This window comes from Jaculus jaculus, chromosome X, assembly GCF_020740685.1.
Source record: "Jaculus jaculus isolate mJacJac1 chromosome X, mJacJac1.mat.Y.cur, whole genome shotgun sequence".
In the NCBI taxonomy this organism is placed as follows: domain Eukaryota; kingdom Metazoa; phylum Chordata; class Mammalia; order Rodentia; family Dipodidae; genus Jaculus; species Jaculus jaculus.
The window spans coordinates 27,902,110-27,926,278 of NC_059125.1; the positions used below are offsets into that span (position 1 = coordinate 27,902,110).

A 24,169-nucleotide genomic window follows, 5' to 3' on the forward strand; every position below is an offset into this window, starting at 1 on the left:
GCTAAGTCACCAAGCTCCAAGCCAGGGAGAGACCTTGTCTTAAAAAATAAGGTACAGCCAGGCATGGTGGCACACACCTTTAATCCTAGCACCCAGGTGGCAGAGGTAGGAGGGTCACTGTGAGTTTGAGGTCAGCATGAAACTACAGAGTGAATTCCATGTAAGCCTGCGCTAGAGAGAGACTCTACCTAAAAAAAAAAAAAAAAAAAAAAAAAAAAAAAAAAAAAAAAGCCAGGTATGCTGGCACATGCCTTTAATCCCAGCATGTAGGATACAGAGATAGGAGGATTTCTGTGAGATAGGAGGATTTCTGTGAGTTTGAGACCACCCTGAGACTACATAGTGAATTCCAGGTCAGCCTGAGCTAGAGGGAGACCCTACCTCAAAAAACAAAACAAAAAGGTGGAGTTCAATAGAGAAATATATTTGACATCAACATTTGGCCTCTCTGTGCATGAGCACACACTTCATGTGCCCACTCCACACACTAACAGGTGTTCCCACACACATATATTACACACACACACACACACACACACACACACACACACACACAGAGATGGAAGGACATATTTATTTATTTATTTGGGAGAGTACATGTATAGGTATATCAGGGCCTCTTGCCACTGCAAGTGAACTGCAGATGCATGCACTATTTGTGCATCTATTTTCATGTGGGTACTGTAGATCTAAACCCAGGCTGGTAGGCTTTGCAAGCAAGCTCCTTGAACCATTGAGCAATCTCTCTAGGGCCCAAAGACACATTTTTAAAAGACAGAATTCATATTTAAGATGTGCAATTTAATCATTTTAGTATATTCACAGAATATACTTGAGCACTATTTAATTTTTGGACATTTTCATCATCCCATTAGAAGAGCTCTCATACCCACTCATTCCTGACATTTCAATATGCCAGCCAAAGTAACCACTAATTCATTTTCTTTTATATAGATTTGAATATTCTGACCACTTAAAATCAAACAGAATTCTGAATAAACCCTGTAAGTTTAGCATGTTTGGGGTGCTTAACTAAAGTTAAGCTTCATTTTCCTTTTCTCATGCATCACTCCATAAATTTTCCCAAGCTCTGTTTTCAGGTAGATGGATATGAGGTTTGGTCTCCCATCTCCTTACATTTAGTCACCTTGTGAATAAACTTTCTCTTTTGAAAAGCTCAGCATTTCAGTGATTGGCACACTGTGTAATGGACAAAATAAACTGGTTCAGAAACAGTAAGGAAAATCATATAACATATAGCCATTTGTGTCTGGCTTCCTTTATTTAGCATGTTTTCAAGATTCCCCCACATTGTGGCATGTCTCAGTGCTCATTCCTCTTTATGACAAACATCACAATGTTTCTCTACTAGTCAATGTAAATTTGGATTGTTTCTATTGTTTCGCGAATAATGCTGTTATTTGTGTACAAGATTTCTTTTGTGTGTGTGAACATCTGCAATTCAATACCTGTAGATGGAATTCTTAAGTCAAATTGTAACTCTGTTTTCAAATTCTGAGAAATGGCTAAGCTGTGTTAATTCCCACCAGCAATATATGAGATTCTAATTTCTCCATCGCCTCACCATCATTGTTACTTCCTGGGTTAAAAAATTATATTATTATTATTACAGGCTGGAGAGATGGTTTAGTGGTTAATATGCTTGCTTACAAAGCCAAAGGACCCAGGTTCGACTCCCCAGGATCCATATAAGCCAGATGCACAAGGTGGCACACACATCTGGAGTTCATTGGTAGTGGCTGGAGGCCCTGGTGTGCCCATTCTCTCCCTCCCCCCACCTCTCTCTCTCTCTCTCTCTCCCACACACACACACACACACACACACACATACACACACAAATAAATTTAAAAAAATGTTATGCTGGATGTGGTAGCACAAATCTTTAATCCCAGCACTCAGGAGTCAGAGGTAGGAGCATCACTTTGAGTTCAAGGGCAGCTTGGGACTACAGAGTGAGTTCCAAGTCAGCCTGGGCTAGAGTGAGACCCTACCTTGAAAAAATGCAAAAAACAATTATATTACTGGACTGGAGAGATGGCTTAGTACTTAAGGCACTTTCTGACAAAGCCAAAAGACCCAGGTTCAATTCCTCAGTACCCAAGTAAGCCAGATGCACATGATGGTGCATGCATCTGCAATTCATTTGCAGTAGCTTGAGGCCCTGATGCACCCATTCTCTCTATCTGCCTCTCTCTCTTTCTCTTAAATAAATAAATAAAATATTTAAAATTATATTATGCTGGACATGGTGGCACATGCCTTTAATCCCACACTCAAGAGACAGAGGTAGAAGGATCACTTTGAGTTTGAGGCCAGCCTGGGACTGCAGAGTGACTTCCAGATCAGCCTGGCCTAGAGTGAGACCCTACCTCGAAAAAAAGAAAGTATATTATTGGACTGGAGAGATGGTTTAGCAGTTAAGGCGCTTACCTGTGAAGCCTAAGGACTCAGGTTTGATTCCCCACTATCTATTTAAGCCAGGATACACAAAGTGGCACATGCATTTGGAGTTTGTTTGCAGTGGCTGGAGGCTCTGGTACACCATTTTCTCTTTATCTGTCCCTCTCTCACTTAAATAATAAATAAATAAAATTATATTATTGCATACTAGTGGTTGTGAGTGCTGTCTCATCATAGTTTAGTTGTATACTTCCTTGATTGGTAATGAAGAACATTTTTCATGTTGGCTATCTTTGGAGAAATGTCTACTTAAATCCTTTGCCCATTTTGAATTGTGTTATTTATGTCACACACTCATCTTTGCCCTGGAGAAGGGTTTCTTAGTCTCATTATTATTGACATATTGAGCAGGATACTTCCTTATACTAAGGAGATGGCCTGAGTATGGTAGGATATTCAACAGCATTTCTGACCTCTGCTTACCAGATATCAACCTCCTTCCCAATGTGACAATCAATCTTGCCTTTAGGTATTGCAAGATTATCCTTGTGGTGTGTGTGAGGATGGAAATCCTATTCAAGAATCACAGCTGAAATTACACACAATTGTTTCTATGTAATGATGATATTGTTGTCAGGCACAATTTAAATGGAGATATTTTTTGTATGTATGATATAGGACCTCATTCTGTAGCCTGGGCTGTCCTCAAACTAGTAATAATCCTTCTAAGGAGCCTCCTGAATGCTGAGACTACAAGTGTGCTCCACCAAACCTGGCCAGGACAGGCTCTTTCCTTCCTGCCTTCTTCTTTCCCTCCCTCCCTCCCTTATTTCCTTCCTTCCTCCCTTATTTCCTTCCTTCCTTCCTTCCTTCCTTCCTTCCTTCCTTCCTTCCTTCCTTCCTTCCTTCCTTCCTTCCTTCCTTCCTTCCTTCCTTTTTGTTTTTCAAGATAGGGTCTCAATCTACCCCAGCCTTAGCTGGAATTGCAATTCACTATGTAATCTAAGGATGGCCTCGAACTCATGGCAATCCTCCTACCTTTGCCTCCTGAGTGCTGGGATTGGAGGTGTGCACCACCACGCCCAGCTTCTGGGACAGGCTATTTCAATAAACAAATACAACCCATTTGGAGTGTAGCATCTGCATCTCTTCATTTCAATTCTCACCATTGGCAGACAAAGACTACAGAGCTGTCAGGATAAGGTACATCCTTTCCACTAGTTAATTAAGTGATACCCTGCCTTCACAGTATATTAATTAAGAAAGTAATCAGTGCATGCTTGAAGTTTGGTATTTGAAACTCAAAGGCAATAAAATCAGAATACTACTCAGATTTTTTTTCATAAAGAAATGAATAACAAATTAAGGCCACAGAGCTAAGGTAATCACATTTTGAATGATTTCTCCTGAGCATGTCTTTAATAGCCTGTACATTTTGGGTATGAAGAGGAAAGAAAGGCAAACTTAATTACCTAAACAGAGTTTCATCAAGAAATCTTGGTCACCTTAGCCCAGGATTTCTCACCCTTGTTTACAACTTACATTTGGGCTGGATAACTCTGTTTTGTGAGGGCTGAATGGTGCATAGTGGGATGTTTAGCAGCATCCCTGATTTTTAACCATTAAATACCAACACCTCTGACTATCCAAAATGTCTCTTCACATTATTAAATGTCCCTTGTGGGAGAAAACCATCCCTGAGTTATCTACTAAAATAGTCACGACGTTTTTTCTCACCCTGCATCCCCTGGGACCTTCTAGGGTTTTTGTTTTGAATACTCAGAACAAAACATTCCATACCAGGGTCATCTATGCTTTTTGCATGGAATTATTTGAAAGGAAAAGGGTTAATTAAAATTACTTGTCCACACAAGGGCTCTTTGCATTTCTGTACTGAGAAGCAGCAGAAAACAGCAAAGGAAGATCTAATAAAGGCATTTATTTATTTATTTATTTATTTATTTATTTATTTATTTATTTCAATTACTGCATCCCTCATATCTAATGCCCACAAACCTCTCAGAGGCAGTATTAGCTTAATTTCATTATTGAGGAAAACTGAGGCTTACAGAAGCCAGGAGATTTGTTCAAGAACATGTAAGTTGAAACTTAGTAGTGGAGCCAGCAGCTTTTGGGCCTGAGTTTATATTGTCTAGGTATATGTACTTAGAGTGCCATATGCTTAATAATTCTAAGTAATCTGTATTTATCTATTTTAAAATATAATTTTATTTGTGGAGAGTTTCAAACTATACAAAATTAGGCAAAACTTTATAATCCTGTTTGTGTACTTCCCCTCCTTATGTCAACAGTGATCAACTCATGAACCAGCTTGCTTCATGGAGAAATTCTCATCCCGGACATTTTTGACATTCTAGGTGGGATAAGTGCTTGTTATATGTGTCAAATACACACACAAGACAAAGCTAAGTCAAGGTCTGACTGATTTGGATGATAAAAATACAAAGGTCACTTTTAGAATCAGAGAGTTTATCACTTACAGACAGCAAAAGAAACAGTACTAAAGCTACTAGCTTCCCATGGGTCTTGTCCCACACAGGAAAAAGGACAAAGTTGAAACAAAATGGGCTAGATGACTTGGACTATATTGCTGAAAATTCCAATGTGTATTGCAACTGTAATTTTTCAATCTGCAGCCCTATACCGAGAGGGTTAGGGCAGGAAACCCCATAACCTAACTGAGCAAAGGAGGTGAATAAAACCACATTGTGACAGGAGACAGCTTAAGGGGAAATAAGGGTCAAGGAAGAGATAGCTTGAAGGCTATCTTGTGGGCCTTCCATACTCCCGTGCCAAGAGTTCACATGCCACTGCAAAGGAATTCCAGACACATGTGTCATTTTGTGCATCACTTTACATGTGTACTGGGAAATTGAACCCAGGCTGTCAGACTTTGCCAGCATGCTCCTTTAACCACTAAGCCATCTCTTCAGCCCTTTATCCTCTTTTGAGACAAGATATCTCTGTTATTTTTGCCACTGCAAATGCCAGTCCTGTTGGCCTGCAAGCTTCTACATTCTCTTAGCTCTGCCTCCCATTGCTGTAGATGTGTTGGATCACAGGCACCTGCACCACTTTGCACCAAGCTTTACATGGGTGCTGGGGAGGATGGAATTTGGGTAGGCAAACTTGCAAGTGAGCACTTTTAACCATTGAGCCATCTCCCCAGGCCTATTTGTTTATTTATTGAAACAGGATCTCATGTACTAGAGTCTGGCTTTGAACTCTTTATGCAACTGAGAACGACTTTGAACTTTTGATTCTCCTTCCTCTACCTCCCAAGTGGTAGGAATACACCACCACACTTGGCAAGTTTTTTTTTTTTTTTCTCCCAATGGTGCTATGAACTTCTGAATTTAAATATATTTGGTGGCTCACAATCCTTATCCTTATTGATGTTTGAACTTGTTTGACAGGAGTCTCTTCAAAGTTGGATCCTAAGTTCTTTTGACAAATTCTGTCATTAAAAAAAAAGTTAACAATACACACACAGTGTGTGTATGTGTGTCTTGCTCTCTTCACAGTTTCATCTGGCAATTTCCTGTGTTTACTACATTTTGCAGATTGCTTTACAACAATGTTATTCAAAGTGTAAATATCAGGCAATACCAGTGATCTTGGACAAAATTCAATATGATAGGACTACTTAATTAGAATTTCTGATTTCAATGAGTCACCTTCATGACTTATTGTGATGAAAAGTTCAAAAGACTTGGTCAAAAAGTTTTTGGAACAATGGTAGAATAACATGTACTAGGTTTTACTCCTTTTGTGTTCATGTGTTTGAATGTTATTGAGTTTATTCAAGACATTTCACAGAAATAATGGATTACTTTTCTTTGAAGTTGTGCTTATCTCATGCTTACTTGCTTACTAACGAGAATTTTGCTTGTTGATGGATTTCTCATGCATCATTAATGAGCCATTTTACAGTTTTTAGTAGACTAGGTGTTTAAAATGATTGTTTGGGGATCTATTAGAGGTCTTCATGGAGCCAGCATTTTGCACACATGCAACAGTTTCTTATGATGCAAACATAATAGAGACTCTTGGAAGGGGTCTAATAGGGATAAAAAAAAGTCTATTCTTTGTGTTTGATGTTATTGCTTTTACTTTGTAGCACAGGCTAGCCCAGAACATACAACATAGCTCAGGCTAGACTCAAACTTGAAGCAACCTTCCTGCCTCAGCTTTCCAAAAACTAAGTTTACAGGAGTATGCTGTCATAGCTAGCATAAGTATCCATGCATTAATAAAGTCCCTGGATGCTATCCTGCAAGCCTATTAGAATAGCATCTTTATGGGCTGGAGAGATGGCTTAACAGTTAAGGTGCTTGCCTGCAAAGCCTAAGGACACAGTTTTTAATTTTTTAAATTTTTTGTTTATTTTTATTTATTTATTTGAGAGCAACAGACAGAGAAAGAGGCAGATAGAAAGAGAGAAACAGAGAGAATGGGCATGCCAGGGCCTCCAGCCACTACCGACAAACTCCAGACACATGTGCCCCCTTGTACATCTGGGTAACATGGGTCCTGGAGAATCAAGCCTCAAACCAGGGTCCTTAGGCTTCACAGACAAGTTCTTAAATGTTAAGCCATTTGTCAAGCCCAGGACCCAGTTTTGATACCCTAGTACTCACAGAAGCCAGATGCACAAGGTGATGCATGTATCTGTAGTTCATTTGCAGTGGCTAGAAACCCCCTCTATCTCTCTCTCAATCTCTCTCTTACATAAGTAAATTAAAAAAAAATTATGCCAGGCATGGTGGTACACACCTTTAATCCCAGCACTCAGGAGGCAGAGGTAGGAGGATAGCCATGAGTTCGAGGCCACCCTGAGACTACATAGTGAATTCCAGGACAGCCTGAGCTAGAGTGAAACCCTGTCTGTAATAAAAAGGGAAAAAAGAAAAACAATTAAAAAATATAGACTTTCTAAGACATAGAAACCCAGCCTCAGTGCTTTTCAAAACTTCCCAAGTAATTCCATGTACAACCAAAGCTGGGAACCTAAAGGAGGGAAAAAAGATGGTGTCAAGTTTCATGAAGACACGATCTTAGAGTCCAAAGTGTTAGGCTTTCATTTATTTATTTATATTTTTACATTCAATTTTATGTACAGATTTCACACATGCACATAATGATTTTTTATTTGTTTAAGAGAGAGAGAGAGAATAAGCATACCAGTGCCTCCAGCCACTGCAAATGCAATCCAGACGCATGTGTCACCTTGTGCATCTGGCTTAAGTGGGTCCTGGAGAAGCAAACTGAGGTCCTTTGGCTTTGCAGGCAAGTGCCTTAACCGCTATGCCATCTCTCCAGTCCACATAATTAATTTTGATCATAATCTACTACGTTTTGTCCCCCTCCTCATCGCCTTCTTTCCAATTTTTTCTTTCCAACTCCCTCTTCTATTTTTTTCCATTTGTTTGTTTGTTTGTTTGTTTGCTGACCTGGAATTCACTATGTAGTCTCAGGGTGGCCTCAAACTCACAGTAATCCTCCTACCTCTGTCTCCCAAGTGCTGGGATTAAAGGTGTGTGCCACCATACCTGGTTTCCCCTCTTCTATTTTGATATCATTTGTTTTGCCTTCTTCCATTGTTCATGACATGTTGATGGGTCCAATATTGTACAAGTCTTGTATAGGTAATGACAGCCACTGTGAGATCAGGAAGACAATGGCCAATTTGAGGCCAGAAGACAGAACTCCAAAGCATTCCTCCCCGTCCTTTGGCTCTCACATTCTTTCTGTCATTTCTTCTATAGGGTTTCCTTGAGCTTTGGAGGTCATGATAAAGAGATGTCATTTAGTGCCAAGCACTCAACTGTTATTCTCAGCAGGTTGATAAGCTTTGAGCCTCTCCAGTAGATAACGCCATCTGCAAAAAGCAGCATCTCTGACCAAAAGTGGGCTCTTTTTTTTAGTTTAAAAAATATTTACTTATTTTTAAATATTTTATTTATTTATTTATTTGAGAGAGAAAGAGAATGGTCACACCAGGGCTATCAGCTTCTGAAAATGAACTTCAGATACATGTACCACCTTGTGTATCTGGCTTATGTGGGTCCTGGAGAATTGAACCTGGTGCCTTAACCACTAAGTCATCTCTACAGCCTTATTTATTTATTTGAGAGCGAGATAATGGGTGCTTTTATTTGAGAGCGAGATAATGGGTGCATCAGGGCTTCTAGCCACTGCAAATGAACTCCAGACACATGCACCACCATGTCCATCTGACATTGTGGGTTCTGGGAAGTCCTTAGGCTTCACAGGCAAGCACCTTAACTGCTTAGCCATCTCTCCATCCTGGCTCTGTCACTCTCTCTTTTTAAAGAATAGGGTATTTGAGGAGCTGGAGGGATAGCTTAGCAGTTAAGGCATTTGCCTGAAAAGCCAAAGGATCCTGGTTCGATTCTCCAGGTCCCATGTAAGCCAGATACACAAGGGGGCACATGCATCTGGAGCTTGTTTGCAGTGGCAGGAGGCCCTAGTGCACCCATTCTCTCCCTTCCTCACCCCCTGCCTCTTCCTCCCTCTCAAATAAATTATATATATGTATATATAATGGTTATTTGATGTACTTGTGGGGTTTCAGAAAGATACTTTGGCAGGGCACCTTTAATCCCAGTGCTCAGGAGGTAGAGGTAGGTAGTGAATTCCAGGTCAGGCTGGGCTACAATGAAACCCTACTTCAACAAACAAACAAACACATTAATCCAAGCACTCGGGAGGCAGAGGTAGGAGGATCGCCACGAGTTTGAGGCCACCCTGAGACTACATAGTGAATTCCAGGTCAGCCTGTGCTAGAGTGAGACCATACCTAGAAAAACCAAAATAAATAAATAAATGAAACAAAAACAAACAAAAAAGAAACACGGAAAGATGCTTTGTCACCAGCACCTCCCATTATTATTTATAAATTTTCATGTCACTTGCTGAAAAGAGGACCTAGTGAATCCATTTTAGTTCATATTGCAGAATAATCTTTCCTGCGAAGAACCCCTCAATGCAACCTGCTGTAAGGTATAAAGGAGGGTATGTAAACAGCTGTTTAGAAAATGGTATGTGGATAGAACTCAGAGATTCACGCAAGCTCAGCAAGAGCTGTACCACTGAACCATACCGCTAGCCCTGGCATCATCTTGAATGTGTGTTTTCTGATGACCCACTACACTGGCATCTACTGAGTGAGTCAAATAGAAGATTTATGAGACTTAATAAAAGCTTTTATCTAGCTAGTTTGTATCATTAAATGTCAAGCAAACTTAATGAAAAGCTTTCAACATATCTAAAGAGCAAAATGAAGAGAGAAAATGTTGAGATATTGAGGCAGCATGCAAAAAAAAAAAAAAACAAAAAACAGGGTTCTGAAGTACTGTGGCCCTGCACTCAGCTCTGTACAAGTTCTGTGACCTTGGGCAAATTATTTAATATCTCCAAGTATTCGTTGTTATCTGCAAACCAGGCATAGTGCCTATACCTGACACAGCGTAGGGTTTCATAAAGTACTGAGTATTGAAATTACAAGTAGTATATCGTTCTGAATATCTAGAAATTAGATACAAGGTCAGGCTCCTCTTAAGGAATGTATAGCAGACATAATGACACCCTCTCAAAGATGGCTGTCCTACTCCTCAGAACCATAGACTACATTACCTTGTATAGCAAAAGGGACTCTACAAATGTGACTGATTTAAAGATGCTGAGGCCAGAGGGAGTATTCTGGATTATCTAGGTGTGCTCAAGGCAATCTCCAGGGTCCTTTTAAGTGAAAGGAGGTCTGAGACTTAGAAGAGAAACTACTGAAGCAGAGGCTGAAGTGATGCAATTGCTGGCTTTGACGATGGAAGAAAGCAGGCCATCAGCCAAGGAATACAGGCAGCTTCTCAAATTTGGAAAGGCAAAGTAATATTTTTCCTTCGAGCTTCCAGAAAAAGTATAAACACAGACACATTGATTTATTTCATAGAGACCCACTTCAGACTTCTGACCCTAGTCCAAAACTTTAATATAATAAATTTGACTGGTTATCAGCCACTAAATTTGTGATAAATTGTTATGGCATCTATAGAAAATGAATATAGAAGATTAAACCTATTGTTACTTTGACCATTCAAAGATTTTGAGAGCAGAATTTGCAAGACAGTCACTTTGGAAGCCAGGTCAGAGAATTTTCTTTTTACAGTGGGCAGTGATAATTTGGGAGATTCAAACTCCATCCAAATGCCACGAATAAGTGACTGTTGACCACTCTGCCCTAAATGAGACTTCCACGTCACTCCCTTCAAGGTTCGGGGAACATTTCAGAAGAGGGCATGAAAAGCCTGTAAGCACTAGGGGATGCAAAGGAGTGCCATGAAATGCTGCCTCCTGGGCATGATATGGCCATGCCATTCATGACCTCACAGTGATTGTTACCTGCATAAACTTGTACAAGATTGGGCCTACCAACATTCCATCATGGATAGCGGAGGAACTCATGAGGCCTCCAGCCCTTGCTGAGTATTGGCAGTGAATGGCTGCTGGGGAATGGGGAGACATTTTCTTCAGTGTTGTAGTCACTGGCAAGCATGCTCTAGCCTATAACCATGCCCATTCAAGCAACTCTAATTAAACTCATTGGGTCACCAAAAAAGAAAAAGACATTAAAGTAGAAGTGGGACTAACTGGCAAAAAGGGGTTCCATAGGAGGGGAAGGGAAAAGTAATGGGAGTGAATATAATCCAAATACATAATATACACACATAAGATTGGCGAAAACTAAAATAAAAATTGTAAATTAAAAATAAAATTTATTAGTATGAAATCCAAGGATTATAATAATAATTTACTTGTGAATGACTGTATCCATGAGGATATCTGATCATGATTATTCAGTAATTATCCAGGCAAAATCCTGCAAAACCTGTAGTATTTTCTGTAGTATTGGGAAAGAGTGAGACAACAAGAAAGGAGAAAACTAAGCCAGGTATGGTAGAGCCAGCCTGAAATCCCAAACCTCAGGAGGCAGAGTCAGGAGGTTGGCAAGTTCATAAATTCATACCTGGAATATACAGTGAGACTATGACCTAAAAAATGAGAAGGAATAAAACTGGTTATTGCAGATCATAACCAAGAAAAACAATTAGTTCGTTTATAGTGGCTAAAGGCCCTGGAGTGCCCATTCTCTCTCTCTCTGTCTCAAATAAATAAATAAAAATAAAATCTTTTTTTTTTTAAAAAAAAAGGCAATTAGTTTAAGAGTATGTGAAGTGAAATGTGATCAACCATTCTGGAGAACAATTTGCTAATAGTATAAAATATGTGTCAAAAACCTTTAAAAAAACCTTAGGAAGACAAATACTCCGACTCAGCAATTTTCCTTATAAGAAAAGTCATCCTAGGAGTGAAAACTGGATTAATATGCATATAGTCATCTACTTTAAAAAAATGCTGGGCTAAAGAGATGGATTAGTGGTTAAGACACTTGCCTGCAAAACCTAAAGATTCAGATTTGATTCCCCAGTACCCATGTCAAGTCAGATGCACAAAGCAGTGCATACATCTGGAGTTTGTTTACAGCAGCTAGAGGTCCTGGCATGTCTCTCTTTCTCTCTCTCTCTTCTTGCAAATAAATAAATTTAAAAATCTTTCCATGGTTCCTGTAATTGTTTATAGAATAACATGTTGGGCCTGTGAAGCCTAAGGACCCTGGTTTGAGGCTTGATTCCTCAGGACCCATATTAGCCAGATGCACAAAGGGGCGCATGAGTCTGGTGTGTGTTTGTAGTGACTGGAGGCCCTGGCGCACCCATTCTCTCTCTATATATATATCTGCCTCTTTCTCTGTGTGTCATTCTCAAATAAATAAATAAAAATAAACAAAAAATTTTAAATGAGTAACATGTTGGGATAGTAAAGAAAGAAATATACCCACTTATGATTATAATTAAGACTAGCATGTTTTCATACCAGATGTAGCTTGGTCTAGACTTAAACCTGGTTAGATTATTAACCTCTAAGCTCCCTGAATATTTTTGGTAAATTTGATCATCTTCATTAAAATCACTGAAACTGTGATTGTGACTAACAATTGTAATATTAAGTTGGTGCATGGCCTTGTACAATTATCATGAACTGTCATCTAATTTTGTGAGTTAAGTAAATTAAAATTTTACATATGCATGAGTTAAACTATGAACTATGGAAAATTATCTATGTTCTTACTTATCTAATGGCATTCATATAGTATGTTTGGTATTCAAAAGTTGAAAATTCAAAGTATGCTCAATCCAAGTGGGGAATTTTAATCCATTTTTCTATAGGATTATATGTTTCAGTCATATGTATAAACTCAAATCCCATGAAGAAGGGACCAAAATTTACATAGCAATCTTGAGTGTGATGGTGGCTGTGTTTGGAATTTTGATTAAACTGCACTACATGTGTGATTATTACTTGTAAACAGATGATTAGATATTAATTAGACAATAAGTGATTGTAAAGCACTTAGAAAATAAAAGTGTTTATAAATACCACCAAGTAATAGCAACAACAATTCTTTACTGACTACACAGCTGCTAATGTCAATAAGAATGATTTTTTCCAGCTAAGAGCAACTTTAATTTATGCCAGAATTCCTGTCATTTCTATTTTGCTACAGCAAGACAAGATATATCAAATTTCATCTGATTTTAATGATCAGTATTTAGATAGATGTGATATATTTTGAGAAAAAGATACCTCCTCTTTAATACTTTCTCAAACAGAGGTAAAACCATTATGGTATGGTGCCTTTTTGTTGCTAAGAATGTGGAACTCCATAGTTCTTTTGTTTCTTTTAAATATAGGATATAAGATGATTGTTAGCCATGTTTTCATTATATAGTAGGTTTATTATGTTAGGACTGTGAAGTTGCTCCTTGGTGATATAAAATTGTTGTTAGAATCAGTACATGTTGGTGAAATAGATAAATGAAGTCTATTTTTTTTTTTTGGTAAATGAAAATGGTTTATTTACAGTTCAACCAGAGGTGGGGGCATCTAATCACCTCTGTAACTGTGGCCATTTCAAATTTTTACAGTTTACACAAAGCCACATAACAAAGGCTAGAACAGAAGAAAACTTAAGACAAGTTGACAGGTCCTTTTTTTTTTTTTTGAAGCCTAATTTCTTCTGGTTATTACAGAAATTGAAAATCCATTTTAAGAGTGAAACAAAGTACTTTCATTCTATTTCTTGAACTTTTACTTTTTTTTCAAAACATAAAAGCCTTAAGGCTCTACTATGGTGTTGGAGAGATGGCTCAGCAGTTACAAAAACTTGCTTGTAAGGTCTGAAGATCTGGGTACAATTCCCCAGTGCCTATGTAAGCCAGATGTACAAAGTGGCTCATGTGTCTACAGTTTGTTTTTGGTGGCAAGAGACCCTAGCATGCTTATGTTTTCTCACTCTCTGTCTTTTCCTCTTTCTCTCTGCTTACAAATAAATAAAAAAATAAAGAAATAATTTAGGGCTAGAGAGATGTCTTAGCAGATAAGACACTTGCCTGCAAAGCCCAAGGGCCTGAGTTTGATTAACCCAATACCCACATAAAGCCAGATGCAGAAAGTGGCACATGTATATGGAGTTTGTTTTCAGTGGCTAGAGGCCCTGCATGTCCATTCTCTCTCTTTCTGTCTCTTCCTCTTTCTCTCAAATAAATAAATAAAATATTTTTTTAAAAATTTAAAAAAGCTTTACTATGTCTTCACATTACTTTCCTCTAATGGATCATGGCCCTATATCAGCCCCATTCATGACCCACTGGTGAATATGATAATATATTTTTTATTAATTTTTTCTGCCATATGTAAATGTGAATACCCACTAGGAGTCCAGATCCATTGTTTCACAGATTTAAAATAAAATAAATGGCTAGGTGTGGTGGCACACACCTTTAATCTCAGCACTCGGGAGGCAGAGGTAGGAGGATCATTGTGAGTTCAAGGCCACCCTGAGACTACATAGTGAATTCCAGGTCAGCCTGGACTAGAGTGAAACCCTACCTCCAAAAAAAAAAAAAAAAAAAACCAAAATAAATAAATTAATAACAACAAAAATTCCTTCTTTATTAAAGGCCATATTTACCCACTGTAAAACAAAAGGAGAAGGCTCAAAGATCTTTATTCAGAGATCAGTGGTAGAACATTTGTTTAGTATGCCCAAGGTCCTGGGTCTAATCTCAGCATGACAAAAAACATATTTATATATTATGTAGTAATTTATTTTTATCCAATGTAATGAGGATAATAGAGGTGCCTTGCCAAAAAAAAAAAAAAATCACATTGTGCTGGGTGGAGTGGCACATACCTCTGATCCCAGCACTTACCCTGAGACTACATAATAAATTCCAGGTCAGCCTGGAGTAGAATAAGACTTGACCTCAAAAAACAAAAAACAAATATCATATTGCAACTTTATGGTGGAGCAGCTGTAATGCGTCATAGATTGAGATATCCCCAGAAGCACATCCTTAGAGGATTCAAGTTCAAGTAGTTTAGGGAACACTCACAGGAATGTGATCAAGTCAAGCAAGGAAAGGAAGGAAGCCAATACAGGATGCACTGCCAAACAAGCTGCTATGGTGGCAAATGGAACATAATCCACAGTGCAATTTGGGAGTAGAAATAGTAGTAAAAGAGTGAGGCCACGTGGGGGCTAGAGGATCTTGGATATTTTCTCATTAAATCATTGGCTGAGGACTGCAGAGATGGCTTAGTGGTTAAAGCATTTGCCTACGAAGTCAAGAACCCAGTTCAAATTCCCTAGTACCCATGTAAGTCAGATGCACAAGGTGGCACATGCATCTGAAGTTCATTTGCAGTGGCTAAAGGCCCTGGTACACCCATTCTAATTCTTTCTCTTAAATAAATAGATAATTTTTTTAAATCATTGGCTGAGAACTTAGAAGTGTGTGCCCTTCATGTCTGTTCTGTGGTGTTAGGAGGTACAGTGGTCAGACAGAGACATGATGGTGTTTGTGGTTGGTAGTGGAGCAGGTACTGACTTACAGTGGTAAGGCCTGAGGGAATTTGAGCAAGCTGTGTCTACTCCAAAGAGAATATTTTAGTGAAAATCTTTGGAAATAGTATTTTCAACAATTTAATATTGTTAATATGAAGAGATTTATGGGTTTCTTAGAAGCTAAAATGAAGGTCTCGATAGCTCACCTTCCTAGTCTACAAAGTGGTACAACTACACCTATCTGATCAGGTGTCGTGGGGCCACAGGTAGTCTGTGCTAAGTACTTAGATTAGTGCTAAGAACCTAAAACGTACCTGGTAAATGGCAGAATCAATAATGATGGTACTTTTCAGGGCAGTACTGAACTAACAAGGTCTCAGTAGGCATGCCCTTTATGGAGAGGTTACAGAATTTAGGAGCACTGCTTCAAAATGTTCTTTGGGGTATTTCTGAATAATCTGTCTCCAATATGCTTCCTTTGCCTCCATTAGCTGGAAATAGTGTGTCAACCACACCCTGTTCCTCAGTTCAGCTTTCTTATTTCCTTGCACTAAGGTCCACACACCTGTGCATGTACTAAGTATCCCTTTTTCACCTCCAGCCCTTGATGCCTTTTGGAAGGAAGATAATATTGTCTCTTTTCCCTCCTGATTATAAGAGTAATGTAGTCACACATAATGGTGCACATATGTAATGCCAGTTTCAAGGACAGGGGCAAGAGGAAGCCAAGGCTATGCTGCAGGGAGATTAGCAGTTATAGACTTGGGTATAGAACTGACCTTTAGGGTAATCAGAAGCTGTAATTGTCAAGGTCAAGGATATAGAGTGAATACGGATCTAACATGGGTGACTCAATGAAGAGCTGAATCCTATACAGAAGCAGCCCCTGGTATGCTGGGACAGGGGAAGATGCACAGGGCAGGAGAAAGACTATCTACCCACTTTGAAATGGAAAAGACTAGGGGTCTAAGACAGTAGTCCATGCCCTGGGGCAAGAGCATTTTATAGCACCCAGCTAGACATCAGAACTCAGCTAACTAAGTAGGCAAAACTATAGTGGGCCTCCTATTCTAGACTGGGAACTAGAGTGTGGGTTCCTGGATCCTCAGGTCCTGCCACAGTTCCCTTAAGGCATCCAGGCAACCATGGTGAGCACGATGATGCTTCACTTTCAGGAGACAGTCTCTGTGGACAGCTTGGTTTAATCAATAGGGAAATGGATTTATAAGCAGTTGAGGGTCCTAAGGGGATTGGATATACAAGGTTGCTTGCTGATGCCTAATCAGCATAAGGGGACATACATTCCAGCACGTAAGCAATGGCAAGGAGAAGGTATAGGGTACAGGGGGATGGGCTGCACAAAGGTTTCTGGCTGATACCATATAAGGAGTTTCCTAGGCAACTGGCCAAAGGTCACAGGGCAAAGCCTAAGTTCAGGTGTGCCAGGCTTGGAGAGGGAGTGACCTCCTGTAGCCCAGGGGTTCTTAGCCATGCCTGGCAGCTCAGGCCCATCTACTGAAGGCTCCAGCCTGTACCTGGGAGTGCCCAACATTAGAGGACCAATTAGGATCCATGCTCACAATTCAGTGGCCTAGAATGCAGTGAGTTAGGTGATTTCCAATGTGAATATGTGACTCTGATTCATTCTCAAACTTTAGCATATGTCTTAGTATCTCCCAAACCAGAAGCATCTGTTAAAACCCAGATTTCTGGGCTGGAGAGATGGCTCAGTGATTAAAGGCACTTGCTTGCAAAGTCTGATGGCCCAGGTTCAAATCTCTAATAGCCACATAAATCTAGATACACAAACTGGTGCATACATCTGAAGCTCATTTGCAGTGGCTAGAGGCCCCTGGCATGCCCACACATTCTCTCTCTCTCTCCCTTTCTCTCTATACATACAAATAAATAATAAAATATTATGGGGCTGGAGGGATGGCTTAATGGTTAAAGCACTTACTTGCCTGTGAAGCGTATGGACCCATGTTTGAATCCCCAGATCCCATGTAAGCCAAATGCACAAGGTGACACATGCACATAAGGTGGCACACATGTCTGGAGTTCACTTACAGTGGCTGGAGGCCCTGACATGCCAATTCTCTCTCTCTCTCTCTCTCTCTCTCTCTCTCTCTCTCTCTCTCTCTGTTTGTCTCTCATAAAAAAAGCCATTCTATTGGGCTTGCCTAAAATATATTAAATAAAACCCATATTTCCAAGCTGGGCACGGTGGCACATGCCTTTAATCCCAGCACTTGGGAGGCTGAAGCAGGGGGATCAACTGAGCGTTCAAGGCTACTCTGAGGCTACATAGGGAATTCCAGGTCAGCCAGTGGGTTCAGTGGGTCTGGGGTGAAGAGTGAGAATATCAGACAGGTTGCCAGGGCTGATACTGCTACTGCTACTGCTCCTCTGGAGACCACACTTTCAGAACCACTGCCATAAATCAAAGAAAATATCAGAATTGTAAGGACAGCCTCATTCTCACATCATCCACTATGAGAAGAAAGGAGCTTTTGAAATGTAATTCTGGGTTTGGGTCTTCCATGTTGATTGACTTGGTATTACCAGTGATTTGTGCTACCAGAAAGGTAGAAAGAATAGTGTGATGGTTTGATTCAGGTGTCCCCATAAACTTAGGTATTCTGAATGCTAGTCACCCCAGCTGATAGCAATTGGAAATTAAAGCCTCCTGGAGGCAGTGTATGGTTGGAAGTGCACTTATGGGTGTTATAGCCAGTTTCCCCATGCCAGTGTTTGGCACACTCTCCTGTTGCTGTGGCCCATCTGATGTTGGCCAGGGGGTTATGTCCACCCTATGCTCATGCCATCATTTCCCCTGCCATCATGGAACTTCTCCCTCAAGTCTATAAGCCAAAATAAACCTCTTTCTTCCCCACAAGCTACTCTTGGTCGGGTGATTTCTACCAGCAATGTGAACCTAACTGCAACAGGTAGGAAGGAAATGATTACTCTTCAGGTGATCCAAGAGGTACTGGTGCTGGGTTTTTTTTGTCATTGGAGTATAGGGATATATTGTCAAGTGATGTCATCCTCAGCTTAATTAGAAGGATTTTACCTGTCAGATTGAAATTCTCTGCTGCATTATCTCTTTTCTTTTTTAAAACGAGTACTCTTTCCTTATTTGAGGAGCAAATAAATCCACTATCTTCCAGATTGGGGGGGGTGGCTCAGCAGTTTGCAAGCACTTGCTTGCCAAGCCTGTCAGCCTGGGTTCAATTCCCTAAGCACCCACATAAAGCCATATACAAAAAATGTCACAAGCTTCTGCTGTTTGTGTGCAATGGCAAGAGCTCCTGGTGCATAAACACAAAAAAAAATAAAAATATTTTTAAAAATCTCTTTCCATTAGCATGATACATTCTGTTTCTCTTTTTTCAAGGTATGGTCTCACTCTAGTCCATGTTGACCTGGCACTCATTCTGTAGTACCAGGCTAGACTCAGACTTATAGCAATCCTACTACCTCTGCCTCCTAAGTGCTGTGATTAAAGATATGCACCATCAAGCCTGGCTCTCTTTTTCTATTTTTAAATATTTACTTGTGTTTGTATGCATATATGTATGTGTACATGTACATGGTGTTTATATATATGGGCATGCATGTGTACAGCAAAAGTGTGGAGGTCTAAAGACAAATTTAGGGTGTTTGTCTTTTCCCTGTTTATTTTGAGACAAGGTCCCTTTTGTTGCTGCTTCTTACAAGCTTCCAGATTCTCCTGGCTCCACTTCCTATTGCCATAGGCCTGTTGGGATTATAGACACATGTACCACTTTGTGTCTAGCTTTATGTGGGTGCTGAGGAAGATTAAACATGGGTCTACAGGCTTACAAGTGAACTCCTTTATGGAGCATTCTAATTCACAAGGAGGGTCAGCATATCTCATTTGATCTCCAAGTTCTATGAGGAAGAAAGGGCTAGTATTTTTAACCCATCTTCTGGACTACTGGTTCTCAAATTTTGGTCCCTATACCGGCAGCACTAGAATTGCCTAGGCACTCAATAAAAATGCAAACTCAGGTTGGAATGATAGCTATCAGTAAAGTGCTTGTCAAACAAGCATGAGAACACAGCTTTCATCTTCAAAAAATGCTTAGGAGGCAGAGAGAGGTAAATCCTTGGGCTCCCTGGACAGCTAGTCTAGCTTGCTTGGTGAGTTGTGAGCCAATGAGATACCCTGTCTCAAAAAGGTAGACAACACTGAGGATGGCACACAAGGTTGTCCTCCATATGTATGCACATGCACATATACACATATGCATGTACACTTATACACATATGCACCTTATATGCACATGAACATGCACACACACCCCATCCCAGACCTACTTAATTTGGTTAAGGTCTGTCATGGAACCAGTAATTTGCATTTCTAAGAAGTTCCTTGGTGATTCTACTGGTCCAGGACCACACATATATGAAAAACATGGCTATAGACAAAATGAAAGATTTAGAAACACCTAGTTTGATATTCAGTGGACTCCTCTTCAGTTCTTTTTCTGCCGTATCTGCCTCCCACCCTAAAATCCTTCGAATTCCAGCTCCACTACTTGTGAACCTTGAGACCCAAAGCAATTACTTTAAGTTGCCATTTCCTCACCTATAAGGTGGGGATAATAATAGGATCTACTTCTTTGAGTTCTTATGAAAATTAAACAAGATCCAAGTAAAGTTCTTAGTACTGTGCCTGTGCTTAATAAATACTAGCGACTATAACTTGCATTAGTATTAGATAGGGCATTTCACTAGGACAAACACCCTTCCAGGTTCTTTCCTCTCAGTGTGTATCTTCAAATTGCTCCTTTTTAATTGTGTTCTAGGACAATTTAAACCCTAAGGCACCTCATCGTTTAACATTCCTTCCAGGATGTTTCTCTGATTGCCAGGAGCACTTGAAGGAGAGCAGAGAGCTTAGGAAATGGGACGCAGAACTGTTAAAGTGGGAGCAGAGGGATGCCAAACCAGCGTCCTGGGAGGCAGGTAACTTCCTTAGAGAGGAAGAGTGGCTGAGGGAGGAAGCAGTTGAAGAGGGCAGTCAGACGTGAGAGGCAGGCTGCCAAAGACAGTTTAACCCCTTCAAAGTTCTTCCTATGGCAGCCTCAGGGATAGACTCCAGGATGACATGAGGCTTTAGGGGTCGGACAGGGTCTGGGTTCATGCAGAACGTGGGGGAGGCACTCAGGTGCTCACAACCAATGCCCTGAAAGGCCCTCGGAGGCCAGTTGCCAATTGGCACAGCAGGTTTGAGCTTCAAAGTGGCCTTGTATTAATGGTGATTTCTATTTAGCAAATAGTCTCACTACAGCACATCATACTCTTCATGACAGGGACATGGTCCCCTTTTTTAGTGGAGGTCTATAGCTATGCTCTTTCTTGAGGCGTCCCGGGCCTCTCAGGAAGCAGCTTTATCTTATCTAGGAAGTGCAGCCCAAGTCCTTTACCCCGCATGGACTGAGACCTCGCAACTGAATTAAATAGAAGAAACAAAAGCAGCAAGTTCAGGCCCGGTGGGTACTGCCAGCCAGCCAATGGGGCCCGGCCGCTCCCCGGTGGAGTGGTACTATGATGACAGTAGCCAACCAGAGCGCTCCATGCAAATGAGGATACTGTATCCGCACCAGACGCTCCAGTGCCGTCTGGTTGTTATAGTGATAAACTGAGGCCTTGCCGCTTGGTTTCTGAGAGAAAGGGGCGGTGTGAGAGGGTAACCTCTTTACTTCCCCCAGGGAATTCAAAATAGAAGGGAAAAAGGGGGATGGGTAAAGAAGAGAAAAATACGTGACAAAGAAAACATTCTCTGTCTGGGAGGAGACTCCCAGAGGGTGTAGAGCTGGAGGGATCATTCACTGGCCATGCCAGTACTTACCACTGATGCTGAGTCAGAAACAGGTATCCCAAAATCCCTTTCCAATGAGCCTCCCTCAGAAACCATGGAGGAAATAGAGCACACATGCCCACAGCCTCGACTGGTAAGTAAAGACAAAGGATGTGAATGCATGCGTGGCTAGGGCACAAAAGAGTTTCTTCTGTGCCCACAGCCAGCGAGGAAGATGATGCTTAGAGGATTTTCATGTAAATGAGAATGGAGCTACTGCCTAATCCTTCTCAGCTGTTTATATTTAGCTTCTATACAGGACGCTGCTGTCAGCTTACAAAGCATTATTGTATTGGCTGGGTAGGAAACGGGCTGCCGGGGATGTGCTATGTTTTTGTGCTTTGGGAGGAAGGAATGCATGCTTCCTTTTAGGTATATTGTCATCTGGAGGTTAAAAAAATAAACATTCTACGGTATAATTTAAAAAATGATTTTCTTCACAAAGCTTGCAGCATTATCCTTAATGAAGTTCTAAATTCTAGCTCAGGAATGATTCCATCCTCCCTGCTTTTTTGTGCCTGATGGTGGGGGGGGGGGGCGGTGGATGAAAACGACATGGAAGCAAAACTTCCCCATTCGTTTGAAAATTGCAAAATAAATAAACAAATGTGAGTCCCTCGAGGATGTATTTAGAAATAACGTGATTTTTTTTAAAATGGTGAAAATTTCTGGAGTGTGCTTGGAAGGCTTCTATTCAGGTAGTAGAGACCTGGAGATGCTACATTAATTTAGAATGGGACTGCATGCCTTTAAGAATGAAAGTGTGGAAACACGGCCCTCAAGGCTTCCTTCTCTCTCAGTAACTGCTATCCCAATTGACCAGCCTCACTGCTTCTTGGTCCTGAGTCCAAGTAAATGTGGAAGTTTGTTCTCAACTACCTCAACATGTGACCTCAAGGAATCAGAAAACATCACATGGGTGGTGGGTTTTCAGTGGCTTGAAGACTTCTGGAACTTGTAGAGATTGCTTTTGGCCCCTCAAATCCAAGGGTACACTTTAGAGTTTTCCTTTCTTCCTTATTTCTCCCAAATTCAAAGGCACAGTGTTTGATTGGCTGTGGAACTTGACCCTGGGAAGAGGGGTTTATAAAAGGAGTTTGTGGTGTAGTATTTTCTGTGAGCCCCCAAAATGAGGGTTTACATATTTTAATGCCAATCCATTATTAAACTGTAATTTCTTAGTAAGGGTCAGTAAGTATTTGAAGGCAGGTTTAGAAGAACTTCCTAAAAAGCAGGAAAACAAAAGAAGTTATATTAGAGTCCTAAGATTTTGTTCACTGCTTCTATTTTTTTGAAGCATGTTTTAAGGGCAGTTTAATAAGAACTGCTTCTCAACCCTTTAGCCAGTTACTGAATAACATGCATCATGTAGCATCTATGTTCTTATGGAATATAAATTACCTCAATAAGTTTGTTCCTATGGAATTCCTTGGAGTCACTAAACATCTCATGGTTTAGCATTGAAACAAATGCCATTAAAAGTCTGTTACAGAATCTCCTAGGATATAGTTTTTAAAGTAAACTCAGTGTCCAAATTTGAATCACATACTTTTCTGACAGAGATATAGGGCAGGGGAGAAAAAGGCAGCAACTAGGACCAGTTTGTAAATTATCCTCTTGTTTTCACTTCCTACCCTTTCACCTTTTAGCTATTCTGTTCTTTGGTTAGTCTGCCTGAGAAAGGTGAGCAGAGAAAAAAACAATAGAAGGGAATAAGTTCAGTTTGCTTTCTACTTTCACTTTTTAAAAACATTTTATTTATTTATTTGAGAGAGAGAGAGAGATAGAGAGAGAGAGAGAGAGAGAGAGAGAGAATGGGCATGCCATGGCCTTCAGACACATGTTCCACCTTGTGCATCTGGCTTACATGGGTACGGGGGAATTGAACCTAGGTCCTTGGGCTTTGCAGGCAAGCTCCTTAACCGCTAAGCCATCTCTCCAGCCTCACTTTCACTTTTTAAATTTTTTATTATATATAACAGGTTAAACTCTTTTTTGTGTGTGTGAGGTAGGTCTCGCTGTAGCCCAGGGTGACCTGGAATTCACTACATAGTCTCAGGGTAGCTTTGAACTCACTGTGATCCACCTACCTCTGCCTCCCAAGTGCTGGGATTAAAGGCATGTGCCACCACATCTGGCCCAGGTTAAACTCTTTTATTTCTCTGATTCTGCTCCCGTTACCCTGGGGGACCTCTTCAGTGGAGTTATGGTATTCACTGTGGGGTCATGAAGCCCTTATTCAGTCCTTGTGGAGTAGCAGGTGGAAGGGGGGAACCATGTCTCAAGTTATTCTTACCCATTCTGTAGCTCTTACAATCTTTCTGTCCCCTCTTCTGAAATATTCCCTGAGCCATGGCAGGCCTGTTGGCAGTCTGATTTAGTGTTTAGTTATCTGTAGCCTCTGGGTTTCTGCTTTGATAGGTTTTGATTGATCACCATGTCTGCCATCATCACCTTGTAGCTGGTTGTCAGGCTAGCAGTCAGAGCAGTATTCATGTTGTCACTTCCTCTGCAATTTCTCCTGGGCCCCAGCAGCTGTGGTAGAGGTGGCATATTTCATGCTGGGCAGTCGGCTATCTTCTTGTCTTATCGATGGATTTTGGTTCTCTTCTGTTTTCTCTGTCATTGCCGAGCTTTGCCTTGTTTATTAGCTCCCAGGAAGCTGCAGTAGGATGGCATCTGGCCCTATTGCTCAACCCCAACACTCAGCCCTGGCACTCAGCCCAGTCTCACAATTCACTTTCACTTTTGACAGCTCATCTAAGGTGGCAACTCACCCTCATCTCCCACTCATTTTAGAAATAATGAAGTTGAGGCTCAGAGAGAATAAGCAACATTCCCTTGG

General features: G+C 40.6%; 1 protein-coding gene across 4 annotated transcripts in view; it reads left to right on the plus strand.

Moving 5' to 3' along the window:
* The window catches only part of Pcyt1b (phosphate cytidylyltransferase 1B, choline), a 123,862-nt gene that overhangs the window by 12,571 nt on the left and 87,122 nt on the right, over positions 1-24,169 (plus strand). Inside the window, exon 1 of one of the 4 annotated variants that reach the window (XM_004669995.2) lies at positions 21,062-21,418. The exons of 2 other annotated variants lie outside the window; for them this stretch is intronic. In XM_004669995.2, the coding sequence (XP_004670052.1) occupies positions 21,302-21,418 (117 nt within the window). In that variant the 5' untranslated portion in view covers positions 21,062-21,301. Of the gene's footprint in view, positions 1-21,061; positions 21,419-24,169 lie in introns of those variants that run through there. One more of the 4 variants, XM_045140790.1, reaches the window with a different exon arrangement.